Here is a 27,831-nt window from a genome sequence, read left to right as displayed (position 1 = left end):
CAGTCCACAAGTTGATTGGCTATTTTAAAATAAAATAAGATGCACAATATATTGTGAATTCCATATGTCTCCTGGTTCAAAGGGAGTGTAGCTGTTAACTTGGCCTTTACTGCTCACAATATAATGTATGTTTCGTAGAATAGAGGTATGGGATCTGTTATCTGGAAACCCGTTATCCAGAAAGCTCCGAATTACGGAAAGGCCACCTCCCATAGACTCCATTATAATCAAATAATCTTTATAAAAAGTAATCTTTAAAAAGATAATTTTTCCTTTTTCTCTGTAATAATAAAACAGTAACTTGTACTTGATCCCGACTACAATATCATCAATCCTTATTGGAAGCAGAACCAGCCTATTGGGTTTATTAAGTGTTTGCATGATTTCCTAGTAGACTTAAGAGATGAAGATCCAAATTACGGGAAGGATCTGTTATCCTGAAAACCCCATTCTGGATAACAGGTCCCATACCTGTACCACATATATTTTTATCCTAATCGTATGTGCACAAATATATTACACTTACACTATCCAATAAACTTCATTTTTGGGGCTAAAATAAAAATCTTTGCCTTTATTTTTTTTATAATAAAATAAAAAAAATAACCTACACGTATTTCCACATCTGAAAAGGACCTTAATTCTATATCATTGTCCCCGATTTAAACACAGTCCAGGAGCCACCGTGCAAAAGTCTGCTAAACATATATGTCCGTGTTTAATTGCTCTCTGCAGAAGTCAAGTGGAATATTTCATATATCATTCAGATCCTCCAACGTGGCTTTTAAAACAGAAACAAATATGGATTATTGCCAAAGCAGTGAGACAAAAAGAGAATAATTCAATGATTTCCTATAGTGTGCCGCTGTATTTTCAATTGATTTTAATAATCTAGTGTATTTAATATACAAATTATATAAATCTTTTCATGAAAATGTGTCCCTTTAGTACCAAAAAGCAGCCCATTTTCAAATTTAATTTTGTAATTGTCAATGAAACTTTCATGATTTCGATTCATTATCCATTTGTTCCAGCATTAACTGTATCCTTTCTTGCGTTTCTGATTAACATGAATTACTTTGATATTGGTTTGATAACTTTTTGGACATTAAAACAAACATTTCTATAGGTTTTTTTCACTGAAAATGCCTTGATTTTAAAATGTCAACACCTTAGGAATTAGAAGGGGATTTACTTTCTACTCTAGAAACCTAGAAGTGAGTCATTGTAACTCAACGAACATAAAAAAGTGTTGCTTTAAAACATTTGAAACTGTCGGTATATGCTGTAAAGTCTATGGCCACAAGCAGGGAAACTGTAAGAAAATTTGGCGTCTTGGGGTCGTTTTATGACAATGAGGAATGTCTTCGCTCATGGTCTGCACAAAGTGATCTGAGAGAGTTGAAAACTATTCTGTTCAGGGAGGGGCTGGCTTTGTTTAAGGCATTTTTTTTTTCACTCCTCAGCTCTGTATGAGTTTTAGAATTGGTTGAAGGGCTGGACCAGTGTTGTTCCAGCCTAAAAAAAAAAAAGAGGGAAAGAGAAAAAAAAAAATATCTAAGGACCCCACCTCTCTGGAGTGGATGGATATAAAAGGACATCCCATCCAGCTGGGAAACAGTAGGAAGTTTCTGCTGGGGTCTGCACTGGGAGATATACCACTAAACCTACCCCTGTATGACTAGGAACTGAGAAGAAACAAGAAAGGACCACATAGAGTCTACATGTCTATTTAGACATGTTCAGCTTTGTGGATACACGGACCCTGCTGCTTATAGCAGCAACAATCCTAGTAGCAAGATGTCAAGGAGAACATGACGGTATGTAGACCCCCTTTTGTGTAAGAACCTAGCTTAGTCCTACCTGACTCATTTGGACAGTTCTTCTGGCTTAGATAAGGCAGATCACAATTGGCCTAAGGCTTTAAACTTAGACTGGGTCTTCCATAAAGCATGTTCTAGCAAAAGCATATGTTCTTGATGCTTTGATGGGACAAGGATGGATTCTGTGACCTTTAGAGATTGATTGTTGACGCTCATTGTCTCTGTTGGGTGTTGGATATCTGCTCCGGGTGGTGTTGGTTGTACATGTTGTTAGTTTGGATTAATCAAGATGGTGGGTACTGCACACTGTTATCCTTTAGACATGGAAGGGTTGGTAGGGGGAGGTTAAGAAAGAGGAATGGTATGTATAACCCCCCCATGCATTATTTATATCTGCCTGTTTTAACTAAAACCTATTATCTCATTGTTGCATTGGGAAATTCTGGATCCAATGGGTGCAGCGTTCATGTGGATCTGTTTAAGCCATCGGGTGGGGGTGGCTGGGGGGTGGTGGATAATAAAATACTAAGTGATGATTCATAGGGGAAATGTTCAAGAACCTCCAGATTAAAAAAAATGTCTAGACATAACTTATGAACTCCAAGCTTTGGGATGCTCACTTAACATATTGGTCCATTTGAGCGCTGCATCACTGCCACCTGGTGGCCACTAGCGAACCTGCAGTTACATTGCCAAAGTAATGAGTTAATAATTAAGCTATCGGGTTAAGCAATTACAGTTAATGTATTAGTTGCAATTTATTTCACATTACAGCAGAAAGTCGGAATGTTTTACAGGAAAATGCTATTTTTTTTTGGTTTTTGTCTTTACTTTATTCCATATGTACGCTGCCTCCATCTAGTGGCACACTGTGGATATTGCAGTAAAGTGTATGGGTGTGGCTAACAATGCCTATTGTCTTTTATTTTCATTTAAATGGCTTCATATGGAAGAACCGTGCAATTAAAGGGACGCTTTCAAATAAACTCCTGTAGGTCAAAGGATTTCCATAAACAAATTATATTATTATTTTCTTAAGTGAATGTAAAGGTTATTTTTCCCCCTACAATTCAACGTTTTAGAAATCCAGTTTCCCTCTTGTTTGTTGTCGTTGCTAAAGGCCATATTTGTGGCTAAAAGCACAATCAGTAGATGTGAAAGAAGACTCTTTCCACCTTAACATTCCACTAGTACCTGGGCAAGTTTCATCTTGAACACCCCCAAGCGCAAAGACCCTTAGTTCCTCCTCTTCTCTCCACCATCTACTCCTCCTCCTCCTCCCAAGCACTGCACCACCACCTTTCACTCCCACCTAGAACATTTTCACCTTCTCAAATTCCTCCTCTCCCTTCTCTGCCCTCCACATCACTTCTGCTTTCCCCTTTTGTCCCTCTTGATAAACATGGGCTTGGAATAGACTCTAGGCTGGAAGCACTTGAACATTAAGCTCCAAAATATTTTGCTCTTTTTTTTCCCTCCTTCTCCCCTCCCTCTCCAAGGATTTTGGCAGCTTTTTCCCTTGTCAGTGATGGGAACCAGATGATCTCCCTCTCCCCTCTCTCTTTTTTTTCCCTTCTTTAAACCAGATGTTGATGGAAAAACGGGGAAAAAAGCAGCTGTGACTGCTCTTTAAACACTTAACCCTTTGTAGCTTTTTCATAGAATTAGTTTGGCACTTCAATGCACAGAGACCATGAAAAAGCTACAGCCAGAAAACGTTAGATGTGTACATTTATGGACATCTAATTTATATGCATGTAGTCATTTGCATGATATATGTTCAGGCCTTGAAACGTTGGTAAGCCACCATCATTGCTCACAACAATGAATGCATTGTGTCTGGTCCTGTACTGTATATACACTATCATTTTCTGCCACTCACACCCCGTTGTTATTTTTCTGTCCAGTTCAAACTTCCGACTGCGTCCAGCACGGTATCACTTATAGCAACAGAGATGTATGGAAACCCGAGGACTGCCAGATCTGTGTGTGCGACAATGGAAACATCCTTTGTGATGAAGTGATGTGCGAAGATGCCGACTGCCCCAACCCTGTGATTGTACCTGGCGAATGCTGCCCCGTCTGCACTGACAACGGTAAGGGGAGGAATCACTCATTAAATGTAGGGGATGATATGGAGAGTAGGCACCTCTCCGACTGATCAGACCAACGTTGGTCCCTATAGAGTACTAGTAATGCCTGGTGCCTTATGGTAAGGCAATTTGGCACCTATTATGCTTCTACCCTTTATTCTGCAGAAATAGGACATATTAACATTGCACAGAGGTCTTAACCAATTTTTATTCATCACTTTCAGATGCCCAGTATTCCGAAGTCACTGGAGTAGAGGTGAGGAGCGTAGAACACAAACCTTCCCTCAAGACGCGAGATACGATGAGGGGGTCTTGTTTTGCCAATATCCTTATCTCTCACCTTACCTTACTTTCTTGTTTTTTTCCCAGGGCCCCAAGGGAGATGTTGGTCCCAAGGGAGACAAAGTAAGTCATCAAGTTCATACACAACAGTGTAGTTGAAGGCATGCTTGGGCCCATATGGCAAAGTCATTGGCACCGTAATGATTCACCTTGTGCCCTGTGACACATAGATTTTGCCCCATAACACTGTTAAAATGATGCTTCTGTTGGGTGCATAACCCTTTTAGTGCCAACAAAAATGTAGACTCTACAGTGCCTATATATAAGGAATATAGTCCAGGCACCCTAGATTTTAATCCTGCACCTCTCTCTTTGATAAATGCCATGTGTTTTTTTCCGGCACAGATCACAGATATGGTTAATTGCTTAGATGTTTTCTGCATCACTTCATGTGTCAATATATGCTTGAGGAGATATGAAGTTTACAAATGGGTCAACTTGATGTGAAATAGAAGACACTTTTTCCTAGTGATAGGTAGTCAAGAATCGTATAACACGCGGCTCTTCCATTGAGCCAAGCATCAAGGCATTGGTTGGGTACAGACTAGTGACGCATAAAAGAGAGGATGAAGGAGGTCATGGGCCTCCACCTTCTATATGCATGACAGTCTAGGATATATGTTGTACAGTACAACTGGCCTAGTATCTCCATGTTCAGCTCTTTCTGAAATGTTTTAGGTACCAACTAAATGGATGTGTACTACAACCTGATTATATTAATGAGTCCTCAACAAAGACTTTATTAAAAATGGGAAACTGTTTTCTCTGCAGGGCATTGCTGGTCCACCTGGCAGAGATGGCATTCCCGGACAACCTGGAATTCCTGGACCTCCAGGCCCACCTGGTCCACCTGGCCTTGGCGGAGTACGTATTCCTTTTAAGTTCATGGTTGCCTGATGTCGTAGTTTTAATGTAACAAGACCATGACAATGAAATCTATTTGCCGTGTTCATTCATTCTCTCTTTCTTTGCAGAACTTTGCTCCTCAAATGTCTTATGGTTATGATGAGAAATCTGCTGGTATTTCCATGCCCGGTCCCATGGTGAGTTTGAATATTTGTCCACTCACACAGCTAATTTCACCCAGGCCATTGGGAACTATTAAAGAACTAGATACAGACACATGCACTAATGCTTAAATACTGGTGCACATTGAGTTATAAGGAACTAGTGATGGATAAGTTGAATAGTAAAAAAGCAAAACATCTCCAAAGTCTCCAAAACAACTGTTTATGAAAATATTTTGATTCCCTGACTCCTCTGTATCTCATCTTCAACTTAAATACGATATATTTATGATAAAAGAGCAACTGAAATTCCCATGCTTGACACTCTGAAGAGGTTTTCAGACTTTTAGGGTTCAGGTCCCTATTTGTGGTCTAAAAATTGTTCAGAACTTCCTTAGTTCATTGTAAGACTGCATTTAACATAAAATTGTCATGATCTCCTGCAATATTCAGATCAGGAAATGAGCATGCACGCAAAATCTTTTCTTCAGATTGGCTCCTCCTTTGAGCCACTTAAAGTCTAAATTTGAGGGAAATGCAACGATTTTGGGAACTTTTGTTCAATGGGGAAACACAATTTGTTGGTCTTTTGATATGTAATTTAATCTGGGTAACAAAGAATTTAAACATGAGTCATCTTTATCATTTATGATATATGTCAGTCAAATGTTTCTGACTCATGCAAAGATGGAGGATATAAATCACTTTGTAGTATTTAGCTATTTTTTTCCATGAAAATACAGTCAATTTCAGATGGGATGGGGCGGCATAGAGTTTCTTTGATTGTAGCCCAAAGCAACTTTTAAATTCAGTAGACAAGCAAATAAGACGTTGTTGATACAGAGACAGTTGGTTACGCCCATAGAACTACTACAAAGGTGAAGGTTTTGATATCAGTAAATGTGATAATTGTACTAATTGATCTCTTTTCTTCTACTAGGGCCCAATGGGTCCCCGTGGTCCTCCTGGCCCATCTGGATCACCTGTAAGTACCCTCATTAGAAGATTACTCTTTTAAATTGGCTTGCTATACTGAAGGACATGTGGAATGACCTGATCATGTAACCTTTTATTCTTCAGGGACCCCAAGGTTTCCAAGGACCCCCTGGTGAACCCGGTGAACCCGGTGCTTCTGTAAGTATTTTTTTTTTGAGGCCTATTGAACTGTAGGGTCTTTTGCTCATTCCAAAAGAAGCCTAATCTACAAAATGTAACTGACTTAGGCCTTTACATACAACGTAAATCTTCCTTCCTTATTTCTACTAAAAGTTTATATATCACCAATATCCAATACATATTTTGCCTTACTATTTTTTTCTCAAAGAGTATTTTTGACTTTTAGGGGATGAACCATTATTTATCCTTATTACTATAGTTGAAAGGATAACACAGTATGACATATGCTTGGCCCGTATAAAGCTATAACTCCCTGTACAATACACTGAGGGGTAACAGCTGCAAAAAACTTACAAAATAATGTTTTGGTTTTAAGGGTGCAATGGGACCTCGTGGATCATCAGGACCTCCAGGAAAGAACGGCGAAGATGTAAGTATACAACAAAATAAATAATATCATATTATCTAGTCTACACAAAGTGGTTTACATACCAGATGTCTCCTGTAGACCAATGCATGTAGAAATGGAACGCTACCATTTTTCAGTGATTCACATGAGACTGTATAAGCTGTCCACCATGTCAAGGAATCTACTGCACATATCAGTTGTATTAATTGGATAGCTATTCATCCCGTGATGCCAACACAGTTACGAAACAATTCCCATGAGATCAAAGTAACAGCCAAGGAACCTCCCCTGTCAACCTTTTCATAGGGATTTATGTGAAAAAGCAGTAAATTGTTCAAAATAATATTAATAGAAATCTATGCCGTGGCCATTTTACATATATATGTGGAAATCTGAGGCCCACAATGTCTTGCCCACTGTCAGCCAATAGCAAAAACAAGGCAAAACCTGGTGAATATTTAAGGGGTTCAGTCTTTGTAGACTGCAACTGAATGGCCCTTTTAAACAAACCAATCAAGAATGGATTTAGGTTACAAGTTCTGATGGCATATTAATGGTCAACAACATTATGGATTCTACCCCCACCTTGTCCTACTAGTGGAGAAATCAGAGCAAGGAGGGTCCTAATTCAGGATAATCATTTAGTGCCCCACTATTTCTAAATTTCCTCACCTACAGTCTCAGTTGTGGACCCTTGAAACTAGTTGGGCCCTTGAGCTCAAACAGTGGTTCCTCTCCTGCAAACAAGAGAGGAACCCTATGCAGTTTATGCTTAAGATCACAGATAGGAACAGACTCGTGATTTTTTTCATGTTATAGTGCCACATTTATGTATGATCAATTATTGGGGCATAGCCTATATTACTTTGTTAAATTAGTATCATTTACAAATCTTTTAGCCATATTTCTCTTGGAATAACATCTTAATTAAAACTTGGATAGCATGTGTCCTCTATAACTGTGCTGTTTCTAAATGTTATTGCATTTCTCATGCCTGGAAACAATGATAATCTACATGTCCCATCTCATCTCAATCAAAGGGTGAAGCTGGCAAACCAGGCCGCCCCGGTGAGCGTGGACCCCCAGGACCCCAGGTAAGAGATCATCAATTTATACTGATATTAAATATTTATGTTGCTATCTCTGTTGTCCTCATCAGAGATATTGACAGTGTTCCAGACAGCTAAAAAATAAGTGTATTATCATTATCATTACATAGCATTGTTAATTATATGCACAGAATTATTCTCGCACAGAGAGCCCAAGAGCTTACAATATGGGATTGCTAATGGAAGCTCAGAGAGATTAAGGAACTTGCCCAAGTTGGTTGATAAAGTAGCTGTTATGGGATTTGAACCCATGCCTCCCGGAGCCACTCTATAGATGTAGAGTTGGCCTACTGTGATTTACTGGAATAAAAAGTAGTAGTGAATGTCATGCTGATGGATAGCTCGTTAGCTCTCAGATAAGTCACTGCTATCCTAATTAGAGCTCATGGCTGCTGCAATTTTTAAATCAGTTTGAGGTGCTTTTGCTCATTCTTGCATCTGCCACAACTTAAATATATATAACACACACCCTGTCTTAATAATGGAGTAGCATATACAGCACAAATGCTAAGCTTTTGACTAGAACACTCAGTAGAACTCAACTAACACAGGTTGAATTTGTCCAAGGAAGTTGCTCATAGCAACCAATCAAGCTTTCAAGATCCTACTAGTCGTGGAATGATCAAAGGTAATTGCCGATTGGTTGGTTTGGGTTACTGCACTGGTGCAAATTGACCACTTGGTAGTTAATGGGACCAGATATTTTTTTGAAAAAGTTCAGCAACATCATTGTAGAGATTTGTGATGATGTTCACACATTATTTAATTATTCTTTTTCTTTCTTATTACAGGGTGCCCGTGGTCTTCCAGGAACTGCTGGTCTTCCAGGCATGAAGGGCCACAGAGTGAGTTTCATGCAACATCCTTATCTTTCACTGGTGTTGAACCTCTGACTGCAAAACATCAGTGTCTCATTGCTTTTTCTCTCCTTCTTCTCTCCCCAGGGTTTCAACGGTCTTGATGGTGCAAAGGGTGACTCTGGTCCTGCTGGACCCAAGGTATGTATGATACAGAGAAATACTGTAGCTACAATGCCCAATCACTTCCTATCCTGAACTTTTTGCTCATGACTTATCTCTTTCTCTGATAGGGTGAGCCTGGTTCCCCTGGTGAGAATGGTGCTCCCGGACAAGTGGTAAGTACACAAAACCTTGTGCTTTCCTAAAACTGTATTGGTATAAGGCAGACAAGAGGAGAACAAGCCTAGGGCCACCAAAATAAAGCTACTCTCACCTGCTGAGATCTCAGAATACATAAGTCTACAAAGCAAACTAGTGAGAAGTCAGTATGTGCAATGCATGTGGTCCAACATGCACAAATACATTGTGATAAAGTAAATAACATAAATGCTTTTACATCAACCTGTACAAATAAGGCACAACCTTGTATGTGTGTGAATGTCACATTAAAAACATGCATTAATGGTGAAGAGACTAAAAAATGTGACTGCTAGGCCTAGGAAAATAGACACAGCACTTCAGGGGACTATCTGATGTATGTTCATAGGCCCTCAACGTTTACACTTACTCAATATTCAAACCTTCTTTTTTAGGGTCCCCGTGGTCTCTCTGGTGAGAGAGGTCGCCCTGGTCCATCTGGCCCTGCTGTGAGTACATTTCCTAAATGACCTTCAAATGATGGTTTGATTGACCTTCTGAGAAGTCAGCCTACTGTGTACCCTACAAATGCTCACTGAGACTCTTCTCCTTTTAGGGTGCCCGTGGTAACGATGGTGCTCCTGGCTCTGCTGGTCCCCCTGTAAGTATATATGAACCTCAATTACACACAAAAAGGAAAAGTTTAAGCTAGTGTCATACTCACTTACTGGGACGTTCAGTTAAACATTCTCCCCCCATGGCCAAACCCATTAATTTTTTCACAATCAGTCTGGTACCCCACTATGCCACTTATACTCTCAACAATGAATATTATTACACCCACGGCTTCAATAGTCTGCTGAGATATATAGGTTAGCCTAGGTTCTTTGTAAGACTGAAGAAAGTGTAGACAAGATGCTTGTATCTGCAGTTCACTCAAAAACATACTCTAAGGCATTGATCCCCAACCAGTGGTTCATGAGTAACATGTTGCTCTACAACGCCTTGGATGTTGCTCCCAGTGGCCTCAAAGCAGGTGATTATTTTTGAATTCCAGGCTTGGAGGCAAGTTTTGGTTTCATAAAAACCAGGTGCACTGCCAAACAGAGCCTTAATGTAGGTTGACAATCCACATAGGGGCTAATAAATGGTCATTCACAGCACTTATTTGGCACCCCAAGAACATTTTTCATGCTAGTGTTGCTCCCCAACTCCTTTTACTTCTGAAGGTGTTAGATCATTAGCATTTGTTATTGACACATTTCTCCATTTCTTTTCTTGATGTAGGGTTCCACCGGCCCATCTGGACCCCCTGGCTTCCCAGGAGGTGTTGGTCCCAAGGTAAGATTTTATACGTTGATACTAAAAATTGGTGTTTCCCACAAAAACTGTCTGACACCGAGTCTTAGGACAGGTGAGTGCATTATAGTTCTTCTCTGTATTTCAGGGTAGCTTAGAGATGTGTGGTTCCTGCCTTTGTTATTGCTATTTCCCATACAGTTAGGGATCTTACACCTGCTAAAGCAGGGAAAGAGTATTCTGGGGCAGGGTTATTTAACCAAACCCAATTAACCCCGTCTGGGGCAGTTTTACAATCTAGAATCTATTCAAAATTTGTTGTTGTAGGCATTCATGTTGATCATGGAAACCTAACCTGAATAACATTGATACCCATTGATACAAATGTCTCTGCTCCAGAACATAAGTAAATCAGTTTTGATTTCTGGGAAATGAACTGACTTATGAAGTACTCATTATAAGGGCCTTATTAGCGTTGTACTTAACATAGGATATGCAATGGCTTCCTCTAAACTCACTTTTATTATTCACTCCAACAGGGTGATGCTGGTCCCCAAGGATCTCGTGGTTCTGATGGTCCCCAAGGTGGTCGTGGTGAACCTGGTGCCCCTGGTCAAGCTGGTGCTGCTGGTCCTTCTGTAAGTTTAAAACCCTGTCCCTTTCACCTGTCCCACTGAAGCCATAATCTGAGCAGTGCAACTAAGTGATTTTTTCTTCTGCACAATAGGGAAACCCTGGTAGTGATGGTCAACCTGGTGCTAAGGGTGCCACTGTAAGTACACAATTAATTTATTTTTCCCATATTATATGACATTGTACTTCTCTGTAATCATGTTTTTCCTATTCAATACCTCACTTTTATTGCTAGATGTCCTCATGAGACCCTTTGCTCTATAATCCTGAGCTCTTTTTGCCCCCACTTCTAAATTGATTAATTTTGCCACCAACAGGGTGCTCCTGGTATTGCTGGTGCTCCTGGCTTCCCAGGTGCTCGTGGTGCTCCTGGAGCTCAAGGCCCTGGAGGTTCTCCTGGCCCCAAGGGTAACAATGTAAGTCTACATCACACATTACGGATTTATTCAAACACGGTTTCAAATTAAAAATTATGTTGCTTTATTAGTTCCATTAAAATTTGTTAGCTTTGGTACATGATGACAATCACCACTGACGCGTTTCATGCCCTATGGCACTTCCTCAGAGTCTCCATGGAATTTGTAAAAATGTATTATTTATATAATTTCTCCCATGGCAGAATTACTATCTTTCAGTTATCTTAATATCTTAAAAATAAGATGTATACAATGCAATTAGCATCTTCTTTTATATGATCCAATGGTGCTTACTCTGATTATGGGCTCTCCATTTCTTTCTTTGTTTTTTTATAACTGACCTGACTGCCACATACAAATTAAACCTTATATAACTCTATACCTAGTTAGTCCAGTTTTCTATGTTTTAATATGTACTGTCTAAAGGGCAAGTTGACAAACAGGAGCCAGGCTTGACTTGCCTGCTTCACAGAGAAGAATTAGCCTGGCGGAGTACCAGATGATCCTATAGTGGTCCAGCCAAGGACAGTTGTCCCATGCTCTTTATTATTTCTACAACAGACCCATGTAGCACCTAAAATATATAGCAATATCTACATCTAACTGAGTAGGCCCTGAATGTCAGGTACTATTGAAGGCCTTAAGAGTCCCAGTCCAACAATGCTGTTTCAAGATTACCTGCTGAGCCCCTTCTTCTCTGTAGCTGCTAGGCATACAGTCGTAAGAACACTGGAATTTAAAGCTATAAGGGATTTATATGTACTAGAGAATAGCCAATAGCTCTGAAAGATGGTGAAGCTCATTTATAAGAGTTGACTTAATATATTTGGTTATCTCTCTTTATAGGGTGAACCTGGTGCTCAAGGAAACAAGGGTGAGGCTGGTGCAAAGGGAGAACCCGTAAGTAAACTTCTGTATACTCACAGCTTCCATGCAGAACAAATCATGATAGGTCAGTATTGTCACTTACCCACCTGTTACTCTACAGGGACCTGCTGGTGTTCAAGGCCCCCCAGGTCCTTCTGGTGAAGAAGGAAAGAGAGGATCCCGTGGCGAGCCCGGACCTGCTGGACCTCCCGGACCTGCTGGTGAACGTGTAAGTAGCTTAAACTAGGATTTCAAGCATAACTTCCGTAATGTCCAAAGCACAAATACACAGGCTGGACACATTCAACTAAGGCCTTCTATGTTTAAAAATGAATGTTGCTACCCTAATGTCATCCCTATTTATTATAGAGGTACCTAGCAGATTTATACAATATGCGCGTCCATGATAATTTTAATGAAATCTGGTTAAACTCAGTACTAGACCTGAAATGTTTTCATTGTCTTGTCTATAACAACATATTTTCTATCCACGCTTGGTAATCATTACAAACTTTGTAAAAGCCAGGGCAAAAAACTTATGGTAAGAACTTGGATGATTGCAAAACTAAAACAATACAATCAATACTCTTCAAAAGAGTGTGACTCTATAACATGATTACTGTGAACAACTAAAGTAATGCAGTATTAAATTTGCTATAAAGACGCTATAAACAAATAGGCTCATAAAAATATACTGAGGCCTTTGTACTTCAATGCAATGGAATATGGAGCACCTCGTAAAACGATATGTCTATAAAAGTCTTAGGCTAGGACCAAAGAGACCTTATTCTTGGTCAAAAGGAAGCTTGCGGCACCAGTAGTAGAATCCTCAGTAGAAGACACTTGCTATCCTTTCCCCATCATTTCTCAACCCAGTTCCATCTACTGTATTGCTCCAATCAATTAATTTTACAATATTTTGCTTCTTTTTATACAGGGTGGCCCTGGAAGCCGTGGTTTCCCTGGATCTGATGGTGCCTCTGGACCTAAGGTGAGACTGATATCAACATTTAAATGTAATTTGACATGATAGTAATATATGTAAACAACATCACATCATAAGAAGGCCACAACCCCCACCAAACAACAGACCTGGACAATACCTTAACCAATGTCACCACCAGTGACTTTAATGTTTCTTGTAAGGCCCACTCTATGGGACACTAGAATTTGAGTTGTATGCTTTTCCTACAATAGTGTGGGTTCAAGACATTAGGGATTGATCTGTACTGTATGAATTCATATTGGTGTAATATACTGTATATTGTGAACCCGTGGACAGAAGAGTGAAACTACACAGTGCGGTCAATTCGTTTTTCACACTTTTCTGCTTTACTCAACACATTGATTGTCTTTTATCAGGGTGCTCCTGGTGAACGTGGTCCTGTTGGCCCCGCTGGTCCTAAAGGATCTTCTGGTGAATCTGGCCGCCCTGGTGAGCCTGGTCTTCCCGGTGCTAAGGTGAGAAAGATCTCCAGAATCACATAGCTGATATTCTTTAAGCTGGTTACTTTCTAGGCCCAACTATGATGTTCAGTATGATGCTTGATTTCTTTTTTTTGTCCTTCCATGTAGGGTCTCACTGGTAGCCCTGGCAGCCCTGGTTCTGATGGCAAAACCGGACCTGCTGTAAGTTGCCATTCCTTTCCATCAAAAATGTTATTATTTAAATCCCTTCTATTTACCTTTTAAGTGTTCCTAAATCACTACCTATTACTATACAGGGTGCCCCTGGTCAAGATGGCCGCGCTGGACCCCCTGGACCACCAGGTGCAAGAGGCCAATCTGGAGTAATGGGATTCCCTGGACCTAAAGGTGCTGCTGTAAGTATCCATTTCCACACAAATTTGCTACCGGTACATTTTTTAAATAACTCTTGCATTATAGTTAATTTATCCTAACATAGTACAGTAAAGAAGTGTAAAATGTGGTAGTAGAAAAAATGTGGTTGTTTAGAAAAAAAACCTGACCTTTCTCTCTCTGCAGGGTGAACCTGGAAAGAATGGCGAGAAAGGTGTTGCTGGTCCCCCTGGTGCTGTTGTAAGTATTTATATTTATGGCCTATTAGCTTTTACCCAAGTTACTTAGGTCTAGATAGCAGACTGTGGATTCTTGACTTTGTGCCCAGCCAGAATAGGAAAGAAGGACGTTTATAAAGAAAATCTCAATTTGAGAGATAAGGGATGGGCTGATGGAGAAGGAAGATGTGGTTTACCTAATAATAGTAAGAGAGGCCTCAGAGGCACAACTTAAAATAAGTATTATATCAAGGAATGCTGACACTTTTCAAATATTATGACTTCTTATTTTATCAAAATGTCTGATTTTCATCAGTATCCAACCTAATGTTCACTAAGCAGAGCTTAGGAAGTTGGGTTTCTAAACAATGCTTTGTAGTGAATCGATCCTAGATGTTAGGCAAGGGTACCTCCAAAAATCAGGTTTAAAAAAAAACACCATCGCCAGTAGCTCCTTGGGTTAGCAAATAGATACTTGTATGTACCCTTTTAATGTATACAATGTCACAGGCTATTATCAAAAAGCTGGTCCATGTATAATCTCATTAACAATTGGAGTAGACTCCATTTCCGTGGTTCATGTCTACATAACCTTTTTCTGCAGGTGGTAAGCCTTACCCAGAGATAAATAGAGCCTCACACAGAATTCCTCTGTAGTCAGTAACCCACTGAAAATGTTGAGTTTATCCCATGTCATACTTTGTAAGAGAACACTATATGATCCCCCCAAATTAATTCTTATTTTCTCACTTATCAGGGTCTTCCTGGCAAAGATGGTGATGCTGGCGCTCAAGGTCCCCCTGGCCCTGCTGTAAGTAAAATTATGGAAATGTTTGTTGTCTTTTCTGTTTGTTTAGGTGTTGGTTGCTCTTGGTTTATAGATTAGAAAAGTCCAATAAAACAACTTTATGCTTCATTTTAGGGTCCAGCTGGTGAGAGAGGTGAACAAGGTCCTGCTGGTGGTCCTGGCTTCCAAGTGAGTACATGTCCACCTTAGGCATGGTGAAAGCTGCCACTTTTGTATTTTATTGAATATATATTTTAATCAAATCATTCTCTTGTAGGGTCTTCCTGGTCCCCCAGGCCCTGCTGGAGAGAGTGGCAAACCCGGTGAACAGGTGAGAGTGTTGGTAGAAGCACATACATTTTGGGTTGGCTCTCTGAGCTACATTTGGGTGCTCAGAATATGACTCTAAATGGTGATATATGCCCAAGTGATTCCTGTCTGTGTGTTGAGTTGACACCTTTTTCCCTTTTTAGGGTGTTCCTGGTGACGTCGGTCCTTCTGGTCCTGCTGGTGCAAGAGTAAGCAACAACTAATATTATCCTTATTGACTTCCTCTATTGTATGCCTAGTAACTTTTATATAGCAAGCAATTTAGGACAGTATTATGGTCAGGTTGGTGTCTTAATTGTTAGTATGGTATCTCATCACAGGTATAGTCTTAATTGCTATGATTTTATAATAGCAAGGTAGGGTCATTCATTTTTTTTACGCTATTGGCATAGTAAGGTAGAGTCTTACTTATATTGGTAGCATCATAGAAAAATATCGAATTTTCTTTAGAAAGTAGGAAAATGTTAAATATACCTAGATACTTTTAAGAATTTCTGCATGTTGGCTCTGCATGAGCAATTTCTGTAGAAATAGAGCATAAGCATTTAGAAGGCCAACATTTTAAGAAAGATTGAAAATTAGTCTTTTGGTTACATATCATCCGCTACATGTTAATTATTTTTCATTCTAATCATACCTACCTCTTTATTTAATAGGGTGAAAGAGGTTTCCCTGGTGAACGTGGTGCTCAAGGTCCCCCTGGTCCTCAGGGAGCACGTGGTTCTAATGGTGCTCCTGGTAACGATGGTGCTAAGGTGGGTTCTTCTTCTATGAGAAGGTAGTTGATAAATGAAAAATTGACGTTGAAGCTGGAAATGTTATAACAGAAAAGTACAAATAGAGTTATGTGTAGATAGGCGTCTTTCTATTAGCAGCAGGGACTACCCATGGGAGAAAAACATAGAGAGCAGCAGTGACATAGCAAGCAAAATACAGTAAAGCTAAAATGATTAGTAATGGGAGCATTAAACCAATGGGATAAGTATAAAGAAGACCTTGGGGATATAAACCATAGAGAGTAGATAGAGGTAATGGAGTAGGGAGTAAAAAGAGTGCATGAAACCACAGAGAGCAGGACAAAGTCATCTGCAGAGCATTAAACCAGCAAATGTTTAAGGAAAGAAATGATGGCCTTTTAGCACTTAAAGTAGCACCTTGAGATGCCTTCATTGATAAAAGTAGTCCTTCCAAACTAAGTGAATAACATGAAGTCTGTTCTGCCATAATAACACAGAAAGATGGGTCTCTATTTTTTTTTTTACTTTCCATTGTACTTAATGTTTGCAATTTTCTATGCATTATTAGGGTGAAGCTGGTGCTGCTGGTGCCCCTGGTGGTCAAGGACCTCCCGGTCTTCAGGGAATGCCCGGCGAACGTGGTTCTTCTGGACTTCCTGGTGCAAAGGGTGACAGAGTGAGTGCAACACTATTTTTTACAAATTGTAGACCTTCCTGTAAGACCCTGTATTGCCTCTAGGTGTCTTTTAGATTTGTGAAGATTCTCATCTGTGTTCTGTTAACAGGGTGACCAAGGAGTTAAAGGCAGTGATGGTACACCTGGCAAAGATGGTGTCAGAGGTTTGACTGGTCCAATTGGTCCACCTGGTCCAGGTGGTGCTCCTGGTGACAAGGTAAAAAAACACACCTGATTTTTCTCACTTCCTTTACCTTATCATTGGTCGACAGAGTCACTCCTTGATAGAGATGCCCCATTTGTATATGTTATTGTAATTTAAAGTCAGGTCACTGATACTGTAATGTAGACCTAAAGCTGGCTAGGGGCTCTGCTTGCCCAATGCTGTAGTCACTAGGACTCATTTATATCTGGCAGTTGGTTGGGAGGTGCAAGGTGCTTTACAACAGGTGCAACAGGTGCAAAGCAAGATACTGTTTGTTGTAAAGTGTCATAACCATCTGTTGCATAAATAGTCCCCATTATTAGTTTAAGAACATTATTTCCACATAATTTCAAAATGGAAAGCAAAGTTTCCCTTATTGTAAAAAAAAAAGCAAATTATCATACAGACCACTATTAAGTACATATCTAACCAAAATGTTTTTTTATTAATGTCTTCTTTGCACTAAAGTTTTACAAGCCTCTCATTTAAACACTAAAAGGCCTGTTTAAGGGCTAAAAGGTTTCAGATTTATAGACAAAATACAACGTTTTCCTAATTCACAAGAAACCAAAAACATAATCAGAAAATAATAAAATGTTCTTTCCATCTTTAGCTTTTCATACTGTCCCAAGACCATGACCTCATAGTAAAATTGTTGCTCCTTTACAGGGTGAAGCTGGTCCTGCTGGTCCTGCTGGCCCAACTGGTGCCCGTGGTGCTCCCGTAAGTATCCTTTCATATTACCTATTACATTTTCTAGCATTCTTCACCTGATAGGTAATACACGTTTCTTTCTTTTTCTCACATAGGGTGAGCGTGGTGAGAGCGGCCCCCCTGGCCCTGCTGGATTTGCTGGTCCCCCTGTAAGTATAGGTCTTGATTCTTACAAAATCTTTTAAGTTGCCCACCACTCCATTGGCATCCCAATCATCTATGGCAATTCTATCTACCTTTGTCCAAATAGTGGCCCACTTATCACTATACAACATGTTTTGGGGGGAAGAGATTATAATAAAGTGATGATGTCAGGCAAAGAGGTCAGTGGAGCTCTTGAGTAGTCCGGGAATCATAACAATCCCTTCTAGGACACCCCTGATCTACATTGTTGATTATTACCTTAAAAATGTACAGCATATTACTCTGGAACCCATATAATTCTAGAGCATTTCATGACCTACTGCCCCAAAATCTCATACAATTAATATTGCAGTATGGTATATTTTTTAATTATGGGCCTCAGTCTCAACAAAAATCACCATTGCTGGGGTTATTCAATTTCTTATATTGCCTGGGTACATCTTTGATAGCTTTGCCATTCATATATCAAATCCCAATCAGATAGTCAAAGGCAGTGGACAATATACATTTTGGGAAACAAAAGGGGATTGAAGCTGACTTGACCGTTCTAAGGCACTTGTACTGGACTGGTCATTGAAAATGTATTTTTCCACATGTATAGGGTGCTGATGGACAACCTGGAGCTAAGGGAGAACAAGGAGATTCTGGTGCTAAGGGTGATGCTGGTCCTCCAGGCCCTGCTGGCCCCACTGGTGCTCCTGGACCTGCTGTGAGTGATTTTTACCTTTTTTCTTCTCTGTTTTTATATTGCATGATATAGATGCTAAGCGCCTATTTTGTTTTGTAGGGTGCTCTTGGATCTCCTGGACCCAAAGGTGCTCGTGGTGCTCCTGGACCCCCTGTAAGTATACAACATTTTAAGTTGTTGGTATAAAGGGGTGGTAAATGCATAAGTATTGGGAGGTGATATTTTGGGGGATGTACCAATCTCTCTGTAAAAGTTTCCTCCCCGAAGTAGCTTTATGTCAAACTAACAAATGTAGAACTTTGGATCTGATCTTTTTCTATTGAAAATAGTAGTAGCTAATTAGTACCTGTCTTATTCACAGGGTGCAACTGGTTTCCCCGGTGCTGCTGGAAGAGTTGGACCCCCTGGCCCATCTGTAAGTAAATGTTCTCACCTCACTTGCCAGATTATTGATTGATCTGTAATTCTTTAAAATAATTGTTGCCCTGGTAATTTAAAGGGAAACCCAAGTTATAACAGGTTCTAAGGTATAAAAACGTGTATCAATGGAAGAAACATATGAGACCTACAGGAAAATGAGTAAATATTTCCATTTCTAGACATCATTGAGCCCCAAGAAAGTGGCTGAGCCCCATTGGAGACACCTGTCTTGATCCACAAAGCATTATTTCTTTGCATATTTATATTGTAACAATCGCCATACTGCTGTACAGGTGACTAGCATCATCTAGTTGATTTAAAATATGGCACCCAACTTCAGTTAAACTACTGAATTGAGTATTTTTCAGCAAGGAACATGACCTCCCAATTTAAAGCCAACCATAAATCTGTAATTTAAGATTTGGGGTTTGATAATAGTGCTCCTGTTTACAATGTCATCTTTATACATACCATTACCATTGGCCTCCTAAATACCATCAGATTCTTACCATGAGTGCATAGAAATGTATGTGGACTTCACTCATGTCCTTCAACATCTTCTCTTAGGGCAATGCTGGACCTCCTGGCCCATCTGGCCCTGCTGGAAAGGAAGGCGCAAAGGGACCTCGTGGTGAGACTGGCCCAGCTGGACGTTCTGGTGAACCTGGTGCTGCTGGACCCCCAGGACCTCCTGGCGAGAAAGGTTCCCCTGGTAGTGATGGCCCTGCTGTAAGTAACTCCAAAATTGCAAAAATAGCAAAATATAATAGAATATATGATAGAATATTTAGCACCTTCTTAACACCTTCCTACCTTCAATTACAAGATCTAACATCTAACATGTAACTAGTAAAAGATCAACAAGACAACACGGAATCTGATTCTAACGGTTGATGTTGTCTATTGCAGGGTGCCCCAGGTATTCCTGGACCTCAAGGTGTTGCTGGATCTCGTGGTACTGTTGGTCTTCCAGGAATGAGAGGAGAAAGAGGCTTCTCTGGTCTTCCTGGACCAGCTGTACGTATCCCTTTTTTCTCTTTGTAGAAACATGAGTACAAGGAATAGGACATATGCTGAACACACATTTAGCCTATTGTTTTATTTAAAAGAAATCTATGGTTCTTAATTCTTGAACTAAATAGGGAAAACAATAGGTTCCTTGTTCTTGCAAACCATTGTGGGAGGAGAAGACAGTAATTAATAGGACATATCAGCCCCCTGCACAATGAAATTCTGCTTAACTATACACAAGACACAGTGGAGAAGGCAGGGTCTTGTTTCTACAGAGCTTATTGGAGCTCAGTTGTTAAAATAATGATGATGTCACCATCAGACTACAAAGTCCTTGCAGGAAATGCAAAAAGAAAATAGACCTTCTTCTAATTACCACATAATGCAAACTGAAACCATTCTTTTGTATTGCCCCACAGCAAAGCACCATAATTAGGTGCTTAAATGACATGGGGATGCACATTTATCAAGGGTCGAATTTCGAATCATCGAAATGTATTAATAAAATCAAATTTTCTCAACTCAGACCCAAATTCTCGAATAGAATTTGCTTCGAATTAGACAAACTCGATTTGAATTCGATTCGAATTAGAAAAACTCGATTCGAATTGATAAAACTCGATTCAAGTTTTTTTCTCCGTCAGGAAGGCTGCAAACATCACCAAATTGATCCCTGGTCTCCCATTGACTAATGCAGGAATTCGGCAGGTTTTTGGTGGCGAAGAGTCAAATTCAAATTCTTAAAGGGCCAGAGTATGATCAATCTCGAAATTCGAATTAAAACTCAAATCGAGTTTGGATAATTCACAATTCGAATTTGAGAGTTTTGACCAAAAGAAAAATATATTTGAAAATTCGAATTTGAATTTTCACTTTGACCCTGAATAAATCTTCTAAGCCAGCAGAGAAAGCCTAACATTTCTAAATGCTGCCTATTATTCAGATGAATAGAAAACATATTGACCACCAATCTTTTTGGGGCTAGAACCCACTTATATTACATTTCTTTGAGTTAGAGGTGACACAGAATGGTATCAGGTGTTACACTAGGGGAGAAACCTTACATGAGCCATAAGACTTTGGGTGGGATAATACACAAGGATCCCATAGGCTACTTTGTGCAGAAGAGAGTTCCCCACCAACGCTAAGTGACATATTCATGGAAGCAAAGAAGCAATGCTGAGCATATATTTTGCCTTGCTACTGTATTACTTGGGGGTTCAGCAATAAGGCAGTGAAAGACTGAGGTTATAGAATACAAATTGGCCTGTGCCCTCCATTTGGTCTCTGGTAAGATTTGTGACATCAAATTGAATTCCACACAAGAATGAAGCAGCAGGTAGATAGACAGACCTATGTATGACACAGTAAGATTAAATATGGAATTGAAAGTGATGGGACCTGATGGGCTTCAACCTAATTCACCATGCTCATATTATATCTCCTACCACCAAAAGCAGAAAGATATTTATCCAGATAATTCCCATCCACCTAAATCATTTTTCAATTTTATGACTTTCTTCTTTTGCTTATTAGTTGTCTTCTACATTTTTAGGGTGAACCTGGCAAACAAGGTCCCTCTGGCCCCAGTGGTGAACGTGGTCCACCTGGTCCTTCTGGCCCACCAGGCTTGGGTGGACCTCCCGGTGAATCAGGTCGTGAGGTAAGCAACTTGAGAAAATCCTGTAAATGTGTGGCCACAGAAATATTTTTGGCTCTGATGATCGGGACATTTGAAATTATAAATGGTAGACTAGGTTTTTGTTTTTTATGGGGTTTAGGGGACTGACAAAATATACCGGGGCAATAAAACCTATGACTCTACAACTAAAAACTTGGTAGTTGTATTGCAACCAGCAGCTGGAGTGCAGCACCATGCATATCTCCTTACCATGTCACTGTCTATTGAGAGTGGCGATGAAGATGGTAGGGTCATCTATGTGTCATGAAAACTCGTATGATATCTAATATGTAAAGCTATTCATGGCAAAGCTGGTATACCTCTATATATCTGTATATGTAGAGTTTTAATTTCCAGATGGTAAGAAACCTGAGACATAATTGAAATGAAGTAAATATCAGTTAGTAACACTGACTTTTGTGTTTAGGGTGCTCCTGGTAGTGAAGGTGCTCCTGGTCGTGATGGTGCTGTTGGACCCAAGGCAAGTCACATTCTTAAAGTTGTTTATCTTACTTTATAATTTTTAAATTCTTTAATGTTCTCTGATCACAACAATTATCTCTCCTATAGGGTGACCGTGGTGAGGGTGGACCTGCTGGTCCCCCTGGTGCTCCTGGTGCCCCTGGTGCTCCTGGCCCAGTTGGTCCTGCTGGAAAGAGTGGAGATCGTGGTGAGACTGTAAGTGTGCCATTTACATTATTGATGAACCTATAGGCAGAACAGAGATCTACCATTTGTAGCAATATATCTCCCATTATTATGAGGGAAATTGGCATTTTTGGGGATCACCGAAACTGACTATGAAGCAGAGTTAACTTCAGTTTTGCTTCAGTATTGCCCTGACAGTGCCTTAGAACCTGGACATGACCATTATTGGTGAAATAAATATTGAATAATTTGTTTTCTGGGCTCACTACAACCCAACCACTAATTATTCTGTCACGTCAGGGCCATACCAATTAAGTTTACCCACAATTCACAAAACTTGAGTTTTGATGAGGCCTAACTTCAACCTTCTCTGTAGGCCTTGATGGTTTTGGTTAAATTGCCTACAGCATTATGTCAGATATATTAGGGGTGCTGTTCTGTACTGAATCAGAATGGCACCATATACATTTATGAACATGCAGAGAATAAGCTGCATTAAGGCTTCTGTTGCTTTATTTAGCCACACTAACACAGACTACATTAAACTAATTCTTCAAAGTTAAGAATGTAGTACATAATGTGAGAACATTTCATAATTGGTCTTTCTCTATCAATTTTTTAGGGTCCTTCTGGCCCTGCTGGTCCCGCTGGTACCGCTGGTGCTCGTGGTCCCGCTGTAAGTATTACTATTGCTTGGTTTGTTAAAGAATACCTTATACCTCTTAAATATATATATTTATTGACCATTTATCTCTGCAATAGGGTCCTCAAGGCCCACGTGGTGACAAGGGTGAAGCTGGAGAACAAGGTGAGAGAGGCATGAAGGGACATAGAGGATTCAACGGACCCTCTGGACCACCCGGCCCCCCTGTAAGTATTCTCCTCTTAAAATCTAGTGGAGAGCTAGCTATTGTTACAACCTCTTTATCTGTTTTTTCTTCTTTTTGGTTAATGTATCCCACCACAGATATGCAGTTTTATTTTTTCCAGTTCTGTAATAGTCTTCTCGTTATATAGTGCATCCTTTTTGAGGAGCGCTATCCCTCTAACCCTATGCTATCTGTCTCTTTCTTTAAATTGGTGATAAATTGTTTAAATTGGTGATAAATTGTTTGTTTGTTGCAGGGCTCCTCTGGTGAACAAGGTCCATCTGGTGCTTCTGGTCCTGCTGGTCCAAGAGTAAGTTGATTTTTATTATTTTTATCTATCTATGGATCAGAAGCAGTATGTGATTAGTAAGTGAGTGAAAACGTATCTGGTATGATCCAAGCAGGGGGACTGTGTATCCCAGAAAGTAACCTCTATACAGACGACAAGGTGATTTAGAGAAGAGATAAACCCACACTCTGCAAAGAGACTAGGCTTACTTGTGAGTAGGATAAAAAAAACCTAAACCAGGGGTGTCATACTTGTGACCAAACAAACTGGTGATATAATATAACTCCAAAAGCAGTCCTCCAAAGCCCTCCAAAAGGGCCCCCTGTCTACTTTTATGAGACCAGGGCAAATGCCCTTTTAACCCTCCCCTAAAACCATTCCTGAACAGGGCTGCTTTACAGTTGTAGGCACCTTTATGTTTAGAACAGAGTACAGTAATACAGCAATATTCTATCTGTCCATCTTTCAAACCAAGGAGGCTCTAATGTTATTACACACATCATGTTTATGTACCAATGTCAAAATGTATTCTATGATTTGCCCTTTTTAGGGTCCCCCTGGATCTTCTGGCAATCCTGGTAAAGATGGTTCTAATGGTCTGCCAGGTCCTATTGGTCCCCCTGGTCCACGTGGTCGTACTGGTGATGTTGGTCCTGCTGTAAGTTCATTTTTTTTAATTTTTCCAAAATAATACCATTCTATTGAATCCCTTGACTGTACAATCAAGACAATATTATGGACAAATGTAACCTGAATTTTGATCCTCACACATTTTAGGGTCCCCCTGGACCTCCTGGTCCTCCTGGTCCTCCTGGCCAATCAGGTGGTGGATTCGACTTCAGCTTCATGCCTCAGCCACCTCAGGAGAAATCTCATGATGGCCGCTTCTACCGTGCTGATGATGCCAACGTAATGCGCGACCGTGACCTGGAAGTTGACTCCACCCTCAAGAGTCTGAGCAAACAGATCGAAAACATCCGCAGCCCAGAGGGTACCAGAAAGAACCCAGCCCGCACCTGCCGTGACCTGAAGATGTGCCATTCTGACTGGAAGAGTGGTAAGTAGTAAAAAGAACTGGAACATTTTGTTTCCTCCTACAGTTCTATTTACATTGTAGAATATTGTAGTCTTGCTTTGCCTTAATGGGCCAAGCCAAACTTTTTCTTCTCCAGTTTTCTTAATAAGGCATTTTGCTCATTGTATCATCAGGTGAATACTGGATCGATCCCAACCAAGGCTGCATCCTTGATGCCATCAAGGTCTATTGTAACATGGAGACTGGAGAGACCTGCATCTACCCAACCCAGAGCAGCATTCCACAGAAGAGCTGGTACACTAGCAAGAACCTACGTGAGAAGAAGCATGTCTGGTTCGGCGAGGCAATGAGTGATGGATTCCAGGTGAGGATTGCAGAAAGTTTTAAAACTGAACTCTTCCCACAAGAGATAAGGCTACAGTGCATACTGATAAGCTTTCGTGTTCCATAAAGTAATACTTCCAGAGATTGACTTGTTTTTTTTTATCTCAGTTTGAATATGGCAGTGAAGGATCTAACTCAGCTGATGTTACCATCCAACTTACCTTCCTGCGTCTCATGGCCACTGAAGCCTCTCAGAACATCACTTACCACTGCAAGAACAGCGTTGCTTACATGGACCAAGCTACCGGCAACCTGAAGAAGGCCCTGCTCCTGCAAGGCTCCAATGAAATCGAGATCAGAGCAGAGGGCAACAGCCGATTCACATACAGTGTTGTAGAGGACGGTTGCACGGTATGTGATTTTGCCAACTGTAGTCAATATTACTGGAGAAGGGGTCTTTAGGAATAGAAGATAATAGGCTAATGGGATAATCTTCCAATGTATACCATTTTTGAACTGTAAGTTGATAATTGATAGAATTAGTTGGTAATTGATAGAAGGGGATATGGTAGGATTACTTTAAATGCTCTTGCACCACCTCTTCATTGTAGTTATGTTTTCCTTCCACAGCAACACACAGGAGAATGGGGCAAGACAGTAATTGACTACAAGACAACAAAGACATCACGCCTGCCCATTACCGATGTGGCACCCATGGATATTGGAGCCCCAGATCAGGAATTCGGAATTGACATCGGACCAGTCTGCTTCGTGTAAAACAAAACACACAAAACAAATACCAGGACAAGAGATTATCTCATGTGGACTTGAAATTGTTGTTCCTCTCATCTCTAAAACTTTTCTTGTTTCCGTAAGCATTACACGAAAAAGCGAACCGATAGTCATGCTTTGAAGAACATCTCTCAAAGGACAGACCACGCCCATGTGTGTGTGTGTGTATGTGTTTGTGTTCACGGGAGGGAGAGTTCCACCAATCAGATCAGCCACACCCCCTGCATACATGAATTGGCCTTCCTAGGACCTTGAAGACAGAATGGGACAATCCCTAAGAAGAAGAATGGGATATACTGTTCCTGGGTTTTAAATGACTAGAATGTGGGATCAATGACCCCAGCCAAGTTCACCAGAGAAGAAGAGGAGTAAACCAAATCATTTCATGTAATGCACCTTTATTTTTTTTATTTTTTTGTTTTCGTTTGTTCAGGTGGCAAAAAAAATAAATATGAAAAAAAAATAAAATCGAAGTTGTGTGCAGAGTATTTTGGAATCATGAAAGAGTTGGGTGTGAGTGCTAAATCTCACTTACTATTTTATCATCTTTTGAAGACCATTTTCTTCCAAGTTGTTCTTTATCCTTTTTATTCTGGAGTCTCCCCAGCTCATCGAGTAACAGGTTTCTCCAGCATGAAAAGGGTCATTTCAATGGCTTTCTCTGTCGTGCAGTGTAGAAAATTAATTATTTTATTTTCCTGAGGCTACCTCACTGTCTTGTCCCCTTCCATTGGTGCTAACGTCTCACTGCTTCTACATATGAACTTCAAAGCTATAAGAATTGGTGCTAAACTCTACACTAGAAGGGATCTCCTTGCCATGTGTATGTCCCAACATGACACTTGAGATTTTTAAGGTGCTACTATTTAAAATCCCTCCCTCTTGTACTATTTCTCTCAACCCATATCTCCTCTTTCCCGTGAACATACGTTATAAGGTCTTGTCTGTGTTGGTAGCATTTCCATTTCTTGTTTTGCTTCTTTCTCCCTTCCTTCATTTGTCCATACTTTTCTTTGCCCTTTCTCTCGATTCCCTCCCCCTCCTCCTTTTTTTTTTTCCTGTCTCAATTCTTCAACTTCATCCGACCCAAAAGTTGACAGTGATACCATAGGGTTTGAACTGAAACCGAGGATCTGTACCTGTTTTGTAATTGTATAATAATTTGAGATGTTTTTAATTATTTTGATTGCTGAAATAAAGCATGTGACATGGTCCAAAACAGTCAATGTGGTCGGTGGTCCTTCTCTAGGGTTGACATAGTGCAAAGCAATATCCTGAATTCCATCTCCAAAATATACAGGTGTAGAAAAAATTCCAAGGAAGATAACATACAAATACAAATGGCCAGGGTGGGCCAACAGAGAGTTCCTGGTATCCCTGGGGGTTGACGGTGAAGCAATCAACTAATCAACTTACAATACATTTACTTACAATATTCTGCTGAAGGTATCTGGCAATGTGCCCAAACTATTTGCTAAATATCAACATGTGGAACCCTTAAAATATGTCTACTTAGCAACTGCGACACCCGATGCTCTGCTGCCCCCGATGGGTGAAGCAATTAAGGCACCAGACTGAGTGGCTGTTGGCCAGCCCAGAAGTGTAGAAGACCCAGCGGTGTTTAACTGAGGTGCAATTTCAACACAAGGGTCATAGGCTAATATCAGACATGGACATGCATGGAGGGGGGCATCGTTATCCTATCATGTCTATATATTACTAGACCAGGAACCAAGGTTTCTGGAGAAAATCAACTCTTTGGCCGTGTATATATGATTTGACCCTCTATTGTGTATGTCAGTGTTTCTCATTTTTAGGGTTGTATCTACCTTTTGGGTACTTGTTGACCATTAGCAGTTTCAGAGGTAGAGGCTAGTAGGAAACATTTTTGATGCACCGCCAAGTTCTTGCCCCTGCCCTCTGCCAAAATCTGGTGACAGAGCTTAGGGAATATCTTGCAGAAACTTTCTTTGGACTGGCCCATGAGCAGAACATGGTCTTTAATCCACATGCACTGATCTGGTAACAGAAACAAAGGGGCATCATCATTTAAGTGTGCCTGGAATGACAGGACACAAATTCAGCCCTTCTCCTGGGTTCTTGTCCTGCTGTCTTCATTGTGCCATACTTCCAGTGCCAAACTCTTCTTATCTACAACCACTTCTCTGTGAGCAGCCTCCCCTATGTTTAACCCTCTATAGACAACTTTGGACAAAAGCAAAGGACAATTGTGTTCTGGTAATAAAAAGAA

At 40.3% G+C, this 27,831-nt stretch overlaps 1 protein-coding gene across 1 annotated transcript; it reads left to right on the top strand.

Annotated features, from left to right (window-relative positions):
- Positions 1–1,629: 1,629 nt before the first annotated feature.
- col1a1.S (collagen, type I, alpha 1 S homeolog) lies at positions 1,630–26,801 on the top strand. Its single transcript, NM_001087352.2, is given in 51 exon segments — positions 1,630–1,820; positions 3,731–3,919; positions 4,141–4,172; positions 4,286–4,321; positions 5,030–5,122; positions 5,233–5,301; positions 6,206–6,250; positions 6,346–6,399; positions 6,758–6,811; positions 7,831–7,884; positions 8,691–8,744; positions 8,844–8,897; positions 8,990–9,034; positions 9,452–9,505; positions 9,613–9,657; positions 10,284–10,337; positions 10,835–10,933; positions 11,023–11,067; positions 11,246–11,344; positions 12,191–12,244; positions 12,333–12,440; positions 13,149–13,202; positions 13,574–13,672; positions 13,787–13,840; positions 13,936–14,034; positions 14,198–14,251; positions 14,987–15,040; positions 15,152–15,205; positions 15,294–15,347; positions 15,490–15,534; positions 16,003–16,101; positions 16,652–16,759; positions 16,869–16,976; positions 17,634–17,687; positions 17,774–17,827; positions 18,424–18,531; positions 18,610–18,663; positions 18,872–18,925; positions 19,498–19,659; positions 19,840–19,947; positions 21,497–21,604; positions 22,050–22,103; positions 22,193–22,300; positions 22,893–22,946; positions 23,033–23,140; positions 23,396–23,449; positions 23,979–24,086; positions 24,206–24,485; positions 24,638–24,828; positions 24,957–25,199; positions 25,419–26,801. Coding segments are annotated over 51 exon segments (4,350 nt in total). The 5' UTR covers positions 1,630–1,738; the 3' UTR covers positions 25,566–26,801.
- The last annotated feature ends 1,030 nt before the right edge of the window (positions 26,802–27,831 follow it).

Source organism: Xenopus laevis, chromosome 9_10S (genome assembly GCF_017654675.1).
Source record: "Xenopus laevis strain J_2021 chromosome 9_10S, Xenopus_laevis_v10.1, whole genome shotgun sequence".
NCBI classification, from domain to species: domain Eukaryota; kingdom Metazoa; phylum Chordata; class Amphibia; order Anura; family Pipidae; genus Xenopus; species Xenopus laevis.
Note: the sequence above shows the minus strand (reverse complement) of the source record. Positions and strands in the feature narration are given on the sequence as shown.